The 13,591-nt window shown below is 34.4% G+C and overlaps 1 protein-coding gene and 1 long non-coding RNA gene across 7 annotated transcripts in view; one reads left to right on the forward strand and one right to left on the reverse strand.

Annotated features, from left to right (window-relative positions):
- FXR1 (FMR1 autosomal homolog 1) overlaps window positions 1-13,591 on the reverse strand; it is a 67,543-nt gene that overhangs the window by 777 nt on the left and 53,175 nt on the right. For 2 of the 6 annotated variants that reach the window (XM_020901376.2, XM_070466345.1), the window contains 6 exons: window positions 12,299-12,356; window positions 12,149-12,211; window positions 7,287-7,490; window positions 5,099-5,299; window positions 4,317-4,397; window positions 685-776 (listed from right to left, as the gene is read on the reverse strand). In XM_020901376.2, the coding sequence (XP_020757035.1) occupies window positions 685-776; window positions 4,317-4,397; window positions 5,099-5,299; window positions 7,287-7,490; window positions 12,149-12,211; window positions 12,299-12,356 (699 nt within the window). Of the gene's footprint in view, window positions 1-684; window positions 777-4,316; window positions 4,398-5,098; window positions 5,300-7,286; window positions 7,491-12,148; window positions 12,357-13,591 lie in introns of all 6 variants that reach the window. The other 4 variants (XM_020901373.2, XM_020901377.2, XM_020901375.2 and 1 more) reach the window with 4 other exon arrangements.
- On the forward strand, window positions 774-5,525 carry LOC139034747 (uncharacterized). The gene is made up of 2 exons (XR_011487283.1): window positions 774-1,661; window positions 2,791-5,525. It is a non-coding gene; the product is annotated as an uncharacterized lncRNA (long non-coding RNA).

Below are 13,591 nucleotides of genomic sequence, written 5' to 3' on the forward strand. Positions count from 1 at the left end.
GAAAATAACTACATAAACATTAATTAGCTAATAAATAATTTTAGTTTCACATACCACAATGATCTGAATTAAAACATTCTTAAAATTAAAAAAGGAAAAAAAAGCAAAAACAAAAACCCCAATGTATTCCATCTCTCTGGGTCTTTCAACTCTTTATCTCTAGTAGCTAGCAATACATAAGCCACAGGAAGAATCTGTACCTGTTTATTGAAAACTTGCACCTAATTTCATTTTAACCACTGAAAAACTCACCATATAAAAAGACATAAACAGTTAATACCCTGAGTAAGGCAAACCACCACCTATTTACTCACCTTTTTTGCAAACTCAAATTTACATATCAAATCCCTTAAAATATTTCAAAAAATTGAAACAAAGGTCTTTATCCACCACTAAGAAGAGGGTCTATTCAGCCTATTGCTCCCCAAATTAAGGTTAACAGTCTTTATGCCCAGTATCTTTTACAATGCTATTTCTAATTCTAATTGAAAAGTATTTCAGGCTCAAGCATGCATACCTTGTTACCTGGGGCCAAAAACACAATCAAGAGTAGTCTTTAACTAAAATATTACTGGTCTAGTTGGGGCAACAAGTGATCATACAAGTTAAGAAGTAAAAATAAAACTAAACCATAACAAAAACAAAACCAAAAAAGCCAAAACCTACAGGTTAAATTCTCCTTACCATTTCTTTCTTGTTTTTAGCCAAAGTTTCCCTTGGGAGGTTTCTTTGTCTGCTCTGAGACTCAGCTCTAGAAATATAATCTGCAACTGTGACTGTTGAAGATGAGAAAAAAATTACAGGTGTTGAAAAAATATTTCTAAAGTTTATTTATGGATAAAGAGTAATTTTACTTTTAAAATAGACTAATGGTGGGTTACCCAATTTCAAAATTTTCTTAAGATGGGTACCACCTCCAACCAAAAATGAAGTTTGAAAAATATGCCTGTGGTTTGGTGCTGACTGTAGAATATTTCAAGCTGGACACAGAGGACGCCTAGATTAAAGTCCTCTTTCAAAAGAATCCAGCCATTTGCTTCTGGTTAGTCTACAGCTGTGGGATAAGTTTGATATAAAAACCCACAACTAAGAATAGGAAATGCCACATTCTAAGCCCAGATAGTGTTTGCACTTATCAGTTGGGGGGGGGGGGGATGGGTAAATTGGGTGCAGATCATGGTGTAGCACACGTCAATATGAAATTTTCATCAAACATATAAAAACTTTATTACTCAGGTATTATTTAATAGTTCTGTTTTTGTTTTTAAGCACAGTAAGATTTCCAAGTGTGTTTTATGGTTCCTTTTTAATATTTCACACTAGAAACTGTTCTGAGTAATATGAAAAAATTCAAGCAAACTAAAGATCTGTCCACCATCTTAAAATGTGGACAATGATCATGGTGGAAAATGTCCACCATTAATTCAGTAACTATCCCCTTTTCATGTTTTGCCAATCTCTCAAGGGACTGAGCTATTTGCAATGGTGGTGGGGATTGGGGAAAAGAAGGGAAAAGACTAACCAAAACTAACACCCTACCAGCAACCCAATGGCAACAAACTACCTCTGGTCTGCTGGGACTGGCCTCATTGTAAACCTCAGAGCTCTCTCTTCAAGGACTTGCAACTTAGAATTCACTGATTTGAAGAAATATCAAAATAGTAAGTCTCTTCCTTTCAAAGAATTTATTTTCTCTCAGAAACTGATGAAGAAAAATCCCTGATTATGTAAAATATGGTATAAATTATGGGAGCAAGTAAATTATGTAACAATTAAAACTTCGATAAACTTAATATAAGTCACTACATACATGGGAGAACTAATCTATCAGGTTCAAATTACATAAAATCATTTTAATATAAGACTGGACTGTATTTACAGTTCATTTCTCTTAATTGTGAATTAAAATGCTAACATCTTTATAAGATTCAATAATTTATAGAATCATTATATGAATCTTTTTAAATCTCAAGGAAACAACTTAATTCACAACTAATAAACATCTTTAGAAACACCACTAAAAGATGTTTCATGTCTTAGACCATTTCCCTCTATGAGAAACTCAATATGCTCATTTTGAGCTTTAAAAATCATTTAAAATCACTGTAAATGAATCTATAAATAAATTGAATAGTTTCCAAAACTGGGGAGAGGGATCAAACCCACTTCTTTATTATGTCTACATATATGGAACTACAAGCATCCTATCAAGTATTGTAGTTTAGAGAGCACCATGATGAATTCATTCTGTTTCCATGGTTCAGCCTTCAGTTACACCAGGAAGAACTCAGCTACCTGGAAACCTTGATGCACAGGCACACATACTACTAAATCTGAACTTAAGGGTAATTCTTAGAACCATTCGCCCACTATGCAGACATAGAACTTTGATACAGTTTATCAATTAACAGGCACGTAGCTGGAAAGGTAAAAACCAGTGCCCATCCTCCACCAAACAGAGGTAAAATTAAAATCAGTTAATCCAGAGAAAAACCTATAGTCTGTTTTTAGTCCTCATAATGCAAGCCACTTAAAAGTTCAAAACAGAGAAGCACTTATAATATCTAGGAAAAAAACTGAGGCAATTTGTGTGGCGTAATTTGGACTCCAGAATTTCCTCTAAGGGATCCAAAATTTATTAATTGTACACCAGTACACTGCTGCACTTTGCTAAGTATAGTAAATACTCACTGCTTAAATAATACTAAAGGCAACAAGAAATTTTAAGCAAATATGAACAAATTAAATAACTGTTTATTTCAGAGAATGCTGACATTAACTTTTAGATAGACGCTTCCTTCCTAGAACTGCTGCCAGAGCCAAAGGAGAAAATGATGTGATTGTTTCACCTATCCTATCCTATCTTCTGGGTGAGTGGGTGGGTAGGTGGGTGTGGGTGTGTGTGTGTGTGTGTGTTGGGGGCAGGCTGAGAAAGGCTATGAGTTCTAAAGAGGAAATCAGTACTTCCAAAGAGAGTAAAAACAGGAATAAATGCAGTAGAGAACACAAATCATTGTCAAATTATTTAGAACTCCAATTACTCAAGTTTTGATTAATACCATGCAGAAATCTCTTCCTCTTCTTTATCAAAGCCTTTTATGTTATTCCCTTTATGTCCTTTGACTTAGTAATGAACCACCATCCACCTAGTTACTAAATTATGTTTTAATTTATCCTATCTCAAGCCCATACTAGTAACTTAAATTTCCTTATTTATAAAGTATGGCCAGAAACTGGTATTCACTGCTATGCCAGCTTCAAAACCACAAACTAAATATAATCTCTTCATCCCAAAGATATTTCTAACACTAAAGAGAGAGAAAAGAAGATAAAAAAATAAGAAACATTTCCTTAAAACCTATTGTGACAGTATTTAATTTCTTTTAAAGTTACAACTAAATTTAAACAGGAACTTTTTTTTCCCCTAAGAATGGGAATTAATCCCCTTAATCAGTTTTCTCACATGTCTCGACAACCACTAAATTTAAAATACTAAGTAAAGATACTAGAATTTATATTCTTTATTTGGGGAAAAACACAAGAATTTGCTTTGGAAAGAATGCAAAATTGATTAGTTTAACAAAAGGGATTTATTTCTGGTGCACACAATTTCTCCACTGTGAATATACATGTGATTCTCTGTACACAAGAAATGGAATTATGTTCAAGATAGTATAGACACGGCAAACAAGTTTCTTTTAAGTTACTAAAAATTTTATCTACTTAAATTAACATTCTAAAACTAAGTAAGTACTATTAATTTGAATAGTTAGTAAGTGTAAGGGAAAAGGCATCACACTACAATGAACAAAAACATAACATGCATTCCTCTTATTAGGAAAAAGACACTTTCAAGTATTTTTCTCATTTATATTTTTTAAACTGTGGGTAGTAGAACCCCCACAAAAATGAGGTGCTGAATCCAGATATAGTAGCAGGCACCATGCAAAAGCTGTCCAGTTTTGCCAATCATCCAAAATCACAAGCTACAACACAGTCCCTGGGATAGCAGGTCCCAACTCAAGTGTGCAGTATCTGCCAAGTGGACAAAATAATGGTCTTTTCAACAGTATTTTCATGTAAAAAAATTGAGACACAACATTAGTTCAATTAGACAGGTTACATTACGGTGTGAAGGAAGAATGCATTTTCTTAATAGTAGTCTTATTAGTTGAGAAAACAATTTATGCAATGCACATCTTGAATGTATATACACACATGTGTACATGTAAGTATAATATATTTAGAAAGCAGACACATGACATTTTTTTTTCATGCGTATGACCTGGTGTTGTCAACAGGTCCACTCAAGTTACCTGGCTGTCTATCTTCTGCCTGACCCCTGAAACGACGCCTGCGGCTACGATTGCGTCGCTGGGGTTTTTTTTCACTATCATCTGTAATTGCAAAGTTCACCATGAAACTATTCTGACAAAAACAATGCAAAAAACAAAGCAAAAAGAAAAAAAAACCTTCTTGCCTTCAAAGATTTAAGGGGAAAGAAGCTTTTAATTAAACAGGAAAGATAAAACAATACATGCTATTCACAGGAAAAATACTTTTGTAGTTTTAAACATTCCTACTAGATTAACAGATGGAATTATCATCCAGAAATTAAGAGGGTTTTTAACTCTTGATTAAACAAACTCTAAGACTTAATTTATCATTCAGGAATAAAATTTTCCTCTCCAACAGAGTTTAGTTTTTACCAAAGTTAATGACATTTTAGTGCTTTGGAAATCAATGCCTGCAAAGTATACATACTTCATTAGTGTCATTTACAATAATACTTAAAGAGGCAAGATGAAAGCCCAATTTTGGCTTAGAAGATTGAGAGTATTAAGTGCCCCGCAGTTTGAATATCTGTATTGTTTTAATGGCATTAAAGGGCACTTTAATAAACCCTCCCAGTTTCAAACAGTCTGGCTATACAAATCTGAAAACTATAGACATTTAAGACAGACACAAAGCCATCTACCTACTTGAACACTAGGAAAAATTCAATTTGTGAATTGCATATGTTTGATTTTTTTTAAAGGCATCATATATTAACAATAGTATACACTAATATATATCTTTTCCCTAAATGCTTACATACCTAGCCCATTTTCATTAACTGAAGCTGTATCGGATTCAGTCATCCCATCCATCAGAACAGCATCTTCATCAGTCCTTCGTCTACGAGACCGCCTACGACGGTTAGTACTGTGATGAGATTCGCTGGCATCAGTGTCTGCAGTCTGATCTGATTCTGTATTATCAAGTAAGCTGTATGGATTGCTGTCTGGATCTTTGAGCACTAAATGCATGTCAGAGGCAAGAAATATTTGTTTAAGAGAGCTGCAGTTATTAGAAATGTTTTGACCTATATTGAACTATATCAAATAATAATAAACTTCAATTTTCCCCCAATAAAAATACATCCTCTGTCTTCAGACAAAATGTTTTCTGTATCACTATTTTACCTGAAAAATAATATGGAAAAACTTTAAATGATGATGAAAAATTAAAACAAGATGAGTGAACACCTTGGCTTTCTACCATTTCTCTTGGACTTGTCTTAAAAACATTAGGAACTAGTATACTATTACATATTACTTTTTACATTCACATTCCTAGCTAATTCTGTACAGAGGCTAAAGAAATAAAAGTGAAAACAAATATTCAGCTAATATATTTTCAAATAATACTCAACACCTGCACTCTATGACAGAACAGAAATCTATTATTACAAACTGAAGCAAGCAGAAGAAGTCTACACAAAAAAAGGCAAAGTAAAAAGTTTGAAATTCTAAATAGTTATAGGAAAATGTGGGAATGAATGCTGACTAGTACTCCCATCTCCAGAAAGAAAGAGTATAGGTGGGATATGGTAGGGTAAGAGTGGGAAAGGAAAGGTTTGTAAGACATAATTTATAGGGGAAAAAAAATACCCATCTTACCTATGTGCATTATTGCTTCCAGCAATCAAATTATAGAAGAAATTCACCTAATCACGATTTTTCCTAAGTTTCCTTTGGTAACAGCTAGCAAGCTAGCATCTTTGCAAAAGACACTAAGTTTATCCATTAATCATAAACACTAGGTAAAGTACATTTACTTTGAAATTCAGCAAATTGTAATGTTAAACCTTGGTAACAGTGAGCAATGTTCTAAAGTATAAAAACTATTTCCCTCAAAGTCTATAAAATGAACTTAGAACTTGAAGATTATCACTAGAACTAGAGAGTACTTTTTTAAAAATTCTTTGAAAAATGTGATTTGATTCACTTTTTTAAAAAAATTAAGAGTGGTTTTCCTACAAATGCCATACAATAATTGTTATGGTTATATCCCTGATATAATCTAATCCCTGACAATCTTTCCCCAGCCCATTATGCTAAGCAAGAACATTCTGTCAAGTCCTACACCACCACTTAAGTTAGAGCATTTAAATTTTCAAAAAGACAATGAGTAAAAGGTTTTTTATATCTCAAATCTCAGTCTTCTAGACACTCCTCTTTACAGGTGAATTCCTCAAACAATAAAAGATTTTTAAAGAAGGTGATTTCACAGTTTTTCCCTGTTCCAAAGTGGTGGAGTAGCAATAAATGCTTTTCAGTTGTATACAAAGGTATTTAGATCTCTCTATGGAGAAGGCAATGGCACCCCACTCCAGTACTCTTGCCTGGAAAATCCCGGGGATGGAGGAGCCTGGTAGGCTGCAGTCCATGGGTTCGCTAAGAGTCGGACACAACTAAGCGACTTCACTTTCACTCATTGGAGAAGGAAATGGCAACCCACTCCAGTGTTCTTGTCTGGAGAATCCCAGAGACGGGGGAGCCTGGTGGGCTGATGTCTATGCGGTCGCACAGAGTCGGACATGACTGAAGTGACTTAGCAGCAGATCTCTCTATACATTAGAATTATCTGGGTCTCTCTGGCAAACAGAAATATATAACCCAAGAAATTCTAGAGGGGAAAAAAAATTCTAATTACCTAAGCGTCCAAAGTCCAAACATCTGACCAATGAAGCAGAGAAGTCAGCTCCAACTAAAATTACTCTGACCCGAATATTCTGGCTAAACTTTCACTGAGAGACACTCTATAGTGCTTTTCCTTATGATGTTGTGTGTGTGTGCACGCATATATATATATATGTATATATTCTACTGTTTTCCTGAGACAGTTAAGCAAAAAGAGAAACTTCCAAAAACGGGGAGCGGGGGTCCTGGGAAATGGATTAACTGTTATGAAATTATACTGTTTACAAAGAAAAGATTCTGACAGAGTATATAAAAGACTACCAGAACTGATGGAAGATTTGCCACCACGTGGTCCACCACGACCTCGACCCCCTGAAACGCTTCTGCCTCTTCCTCCTGGGCGTCTCCTGCTGTCACGCTGATGGCGACTCTCTCGGTCATCTTCTCCCGCCAGTGACCAATCACTCAGCTCGTCTTTACGCTCAGATTCAGTTTCAGATGGGTTAGACAGCTCAGAGTTTGTACCTTGGGAAAGAAGAGAACATAAGCCTACTATATTTCTATTTTAAGAAAGGAATGAAATTTTTCAAAGAATTTCTTGCAAATCATTGTTTAAATAACATTAATATATGAAAATGCATTTAATATGGAAAATATTTTTTAAAAATTTTGCCCACTTTTATGTCTTTAACAAATTGCTAGTATAATAAAAAATAACCGCTATCCAAGTATTTAAAAGCCAATTTAATGATATTTATAAAAATGAGTAACAACTGTATACTGTATTCTATTATATCACTTGATTTTAAAGAGCACTTTCCCCCCCCACATTTAACATCTCTGAAATCAGGCTATTTCTTACAATTGATTGTCTCGTAAACTGGGAGTGCAGTTTTAGTGGCTGTACGTAAAATTTATCTTTTGCACAATAGTGCCTTAAGTTAGAACAATACAATGTTTCAAATCTCTGAAGAAATTTTAGGTTGCTCTGGAAAAGGGTAACTTCAACCTGACAATAAGAGATGAAGCCATTACCAATGAGACAAAAATTCAGCATAACTTTGAAAGTTAACTACAGACTATTTCAAACATCCCAATGACTGAATTTAATACTTTTTAAAAATGCAAACACCACAAAGATTCTATAAACCCTATATCATATCATATCACTATTTATGTGTCAGATTTATATGATCCAATCACTAACATACTCATTCCCACTTCTCTGTTAGTTCTGGGATGGCACTTTTTCATCCTTTCATCATAGAGCTATCCTATGCTTTTCAAAAGTTCATTTTACACAACTTAGCTTTTACAAAAGACTTACACTAGTATCTGTTTTCACAAACCAAAAGAAATCTAAAGAGGATTTTCACTAAAAAGGGCACGAAGAGAAAATAGCCTTCAGTATTCGCTTTGCAGCAAACCGCTGCAATTAAGACAGGCAGAAGCACAGCAAGCAGGGAGAGCAGCACCCCCCGCTCCCGCCTCAGGAACTAAACTCAGCATCTCAGCATCAAGCCAACAGATCTTTGAACCGTACTGGTGAGCATCTGCGCTTTATTTCCTGCATCTATTAGCAAGATGTGTCCTAAAGTAATTGCTTCTTCACTTTATGCCATTTCAGCTTACAAAAGGTTTCCCAGGAAAACTACTTTCTGACAATGTGGGAAACTATATGTGCAAATCTATCTCCTTAAAATTAAAAGCCCAGTTCAATGTCTGTAGCTTCAGACCAATTTAACGGAAAACAGACATCTCCCCTCATTTCCTTAAAATTAATGTAAAATTAATAAAGTATTGCCATGTGTTGTTTTCTTTTTACAGTGTGGCTTTACTTCCATATTGGTTCACAGTAAAGGGGAGCTCTCTTGTACCTCTAAGTGCCCAAGGAAGCCTAGCAATGCACATAACAATTTTCTCCTGATAAATTAATTTACCATAATTATGAAGTTCCTATGCTAAACTCGCAAATAAGAATGATTTCAAGATAAACTAAAAATACCCCATATTAACTCCATAGTCATTTAATGATAAAAGCAAAATACAAGAGCTCTTCAAGGAATAAAGCGTAAAGTTGAACAAAGCCTACAAACTTCCTTTCTCCTTTAAAGAGGACTCTTCTGTCTTTTTTTCTCCATATACCATATAGATGTAGCTAGTAATGAATGGATTAAGAAAAATGTAGCAAGTTTCTAGTACTGACATTTGCATCTTTGTTAAGATGAGTCTCATACTAGAAAATGAATCAAAACACTTATTTTTTCCAAAGGATAAGAAAGAATTTGTTAACTGATGCCATGGTTTGGTGGAATAAGGGTAATATATCATTTCATGAGTAGTTTAAAACAAAACAATAAAGTCTTTGGAATTATAAAAGGTTTTAACAAAAGATCCTATCAAATTATCTTTAAAAATACAGTGTAGTATTTAACTCAATATCATGAACAAAAAAATTTTCATAGTTTTAATTTAAATCTAGCATTCAAGATACTTATAGAAGGTATCTAAAATCATAGACTTCAGGAGATAAAGACAACTATTAATGTCAAAAACAAAAAAAGGGCTAATGAACTGGTAAATTCTCCATTTTCTTCATATTAAACATTTCTGAGATGGCAAAAGGAACTTTGCAAACGAAATTAAGGTTAAGGAAATAGGTTTGGGGATTATTCTAGACTATTCAGGTGAGGCCAATTTAGTCACATGAATATTTAAAAAATAGAGGACCATTCTCAACTATGGAGAACCAGAGAGGTGGCTGAATAAGGACTCTATAACCTGTTGTAGAGTCGTTAAGTCAAGTGTCCGGTTCTTTTGTGACCCCATGGACTGTAGCCCACCAAGCTCCTCTGTCCTTGGGATTTCCTAGGCAAGAACACTGGAGTGGGTCCCAATTTCCTTCTCCGGGGGATCTTCCTCACCAAGGGATTGAACCCATGTCTCCTGCACTGGCAGGAGAATTCTTCACCACTGAGCCACCAGGAAATCCCATTTACCTGTAATTACTGGCTTTTTAAGATGGAGGAAGGAGGACCTAAGCAGAGGAACAGAGGTTGTCTCTAGAAGCTGGAAGTATCAAGGAAACAGATTTTTTCCTAGAGCCTACCAAAGGGAATACAGACATGCCAACACTTAGATTTCAGCCCAGTGACATTAACGTCAGATTTCTGACCTACAGAACCGTGCAAGAGTACTGTTAAAGGCTTTGAATTTTTAATTTGCTGTATAATCAACAGAAAACTAATATTCTGCTGAAGTCATCACAATCATTCCAATCTCAATTTTGTAAAATATTAGTTCATAAATCCAGAAATTAGGGAGGGGGCTACAAGAAATAATGAACCATAAAACCAATCCCATTTGTAATGGCTCCAACAAATAAAAACTGTTTCTACAGAATTTTAAATCAGATTTCCCTAAAACTTCTAAAATCACCTTATGAAGATGGTTCACATTCTTTTAAATGAACATGTATGCTGAACTTAACATTAATAGCTAAAGTACCACATTTCATCAAATCCGCTATGCCATCCATTGTAGTCACAATATTTTTTGTGCCACTTAAGAAAATCCTGCCAATTACAGTTCTAAGACAACATCCATTGTAAAACACATTATAAGTTCAGAGATGTTAAATTCAGAAAATGTTCCTTATATAGATTATATATATATTCCTCACCTAAAAAATTTTCTGCCATTAAGTAGACAAGAACATCTATAACCAAATTCAAATAATTTTTATTTCTCTGGAGCCCATTTAAGTTCAACAGCTATTTCAGAAAATATAATGTTATTAGTTTGAAAAGACTCAGAAGTAAGAGTGCCATCTACTGAACAATTTGCATAGTGTTCTTCAATCCAAATGTTATTCCTCTACTTTCTCATTTAAATTTATTATCTACTGTCAACAAAAGCATTTTGCCAAAGAGGGACCTCTCATCAATAAGCTGACTTTTCAGAGGCTTATAAAATTCTTGGATGAGTTCATCAACCAAAAAACCAAATCTGATTATTTGCACTAGTAATTTGTACCTCTAAAATCATTCAGTATGTACTTAATCTCTATTTAATTACTGTCTTTTGTATTAAATGTGTTTCCAGGACCACAATTCTCAATCCTTCACATACCAAACACATTAACTGGAATTTTTCTTTCCAGGTTTCATTACAGGGTTAACTTTAAAATAATGAAAAAGTAGGAAGGGGAAATTACCATTCAACTCTACAACAAATGAAATATAGTACCAAACTGACTCTGACATCGTTAGATGATCCTTCAGACATGAAATATGGATGTGGAATCTGTACACTATAAGCTTTCATGTATTTTTATTTTCCCTAAATGCCTTCTATTCTGGAAAAGGCTTATGAAATATTTTCCCAAAGCAATTTGGATGAGCATAGGGGAGTAGAGAAGAGAGAAGAGGAGAGACAAGGGAACAGAAAAATCAGGTCACTGCTAAGATCCAAGTCCAAATGTAGAAAAATGGAACAACTCCAAAGCTGAAGAAGAAGTAAGAAATTTAGGATTAGAGAATTGTTGACCACCACCATCCACAGGCCCCTTCCTACATGGGTTAAGTCCCATCTTCAAAGTGAAATGTATTTTAGAAAAATGTTCATTTATGTTAATTAAGTTCTAACTTTTAAAGCCCTCATATTATTGAAATCCTGTATTTCACAAAATAATTGCAGATGTGAGATATTACTATTCAAACTGCCAAGTGAACCAATACAGTGTATTTTAAAAACTAGTACAGATTTTCTATATGTAAATATAGCACAGTGACGAGTGTATTTTTTACTTTTTCCTAAAGGATAAACAAAAGGTAAATCCTAGTAGTATCACCACTATCACTAGGATTTTATTGGAAAATGTATATGATTGTACAAGGAAACTATCTGAGAAAACCAGTTGTATATATATATTTAAGTATTTAGAATAAAAATGGTCATGAGCTACAAATTTAACAAAAAGGTGTTTCATTACACAGCTACTTGAACATTACAAATCTTGTAGTCATTAATATAAAATACAGTCACTACTATTAAAACATGTACCTCAGAACTATCTCCTATCCTCAAAACCAAGATAAAGTGATGAACTGAACAATAACAACCAAAATGTATTGAAGCACCTAAACTACAACTACTACCAAAAAGAAAAAAATTTTTTTTACCATAACCGGAGGTGTAATTAGGGCCCCGACGACCTCTGCCTCTTCCACTATAAGACCTAGAACCTTGTACAGAAGAGACGGTACTTTCATCAGTGGCATATCCTTTCTCTTTTTCAGGCCCTCTGGTGGAAGAAGGTCTGAAACCCATACCAATCTGTCGAAGCTGTTCATCAATCTGTAGTCGTTCCATTCTTAGCTGTTCTACTTCCTATAATGAAAATGAGAAAGGATAAATCTTATACGTATTTCTTTAAAGCCTAGAGTTGAGCTATACTCTGGTCCTACCACTGAAAGCAGCTGTGATCTTGGGCAGTTATTTGGCAATGTAGACTGCATTCCTAGTGAACATAATTTACAAGGTCAATTCACCAAGCATTTACTAAATGCCTTAGCATCATGTGCCAACCATGCTAAGTGCTACAGGTATACAATATAGAAAAGACAAGGACTCTTCTCCTTCAGGGGGATGTTTACAGATGATCATTAGAATAACCTAGGGGATGGTTAACAGACAACTGCTGAAATAACCTACTTTAATAGCTAATTATCAGACCTAGTCTTCAAGGAGTATCAAACTCTGCTAAATGAGGTAAAGTACCACCTATGACAGGTATTACTAATAAACTACTTTCCTATCAAAATAGTGACAACTGAGTTGTGGCCTAGCTGAACTGGTAGACTTGGTCATTCAGAGATTGAAGTCATTACAGGACGTGAAGGTAAGGTGTCTAGAGAAAGCTCTTGGCTAAAAAACAGTAGAGTACTGGAAAGACAAGTTTTTCAAAAAAAGGAATGACTTAATCAAGGGTGCTTTGAAAATATTAACAAAACAATGACCTCAGTGACTAAAAGGAAAACACAACTAGAGACAGCAGTCTAAGTAACCATAAACAACAAAAACACAGCAGGAATAAAGAGAATAGAAAATGACAATTCCAACTTATAATAATTTTAGGGTATTTCTTTTCCAAAACCTTTTCTCTTTATTAACCCAGATAGAGTAAAAAACAATGGTTAAGAGTTATCAAATGATATATATGGAGGTAGTTCATGTGATCCAGGGAGTACCAGTAACCATCACGTGCCAACTCTGCTAAGGGCTACAGGTATACAATATAAAAAAGACATTGGACTCATCTCCTTCAAGGGAATGTTTACAGATGAGCATTAGTAACCAAGAAAGCCCACATCATTCCCGGTTCTATCTCCTATCTACAACAACGTTAAGAGTAGCCATGTCTTAAACAGAAGGAAAGAAATATAAACGTTCAGAGGAAAAGAGAAAAATGTACATGAGGCCAATCATTTTACTATGGCAAAGGACCTTTTAATATTTTCACACAGAAAGGGAAATACGAAACTGAATTAACAAAAATAAAGATTTAAAAATTTACTACAAATACTAACATAAAATTAAAATTTAATGTGTGGAGGAACATGATA

Source organism: Odocoileus virginianus, chromosome 4 (assembly GCF_023699985.2).
Source record: "Odocoileus virginianus isolate 20LAN1187 ecotype Illinois chromosome 4, Ovbor_1.2, whole genome shotgun sequence".
NCBI classification, from domain to species: domain Eukaryota; kingdom Metazoa; phylum Chordata; class Mammalia; order Artiodactyla; family Cervidae; genus Odocoileus; species Odocoileus virginianus.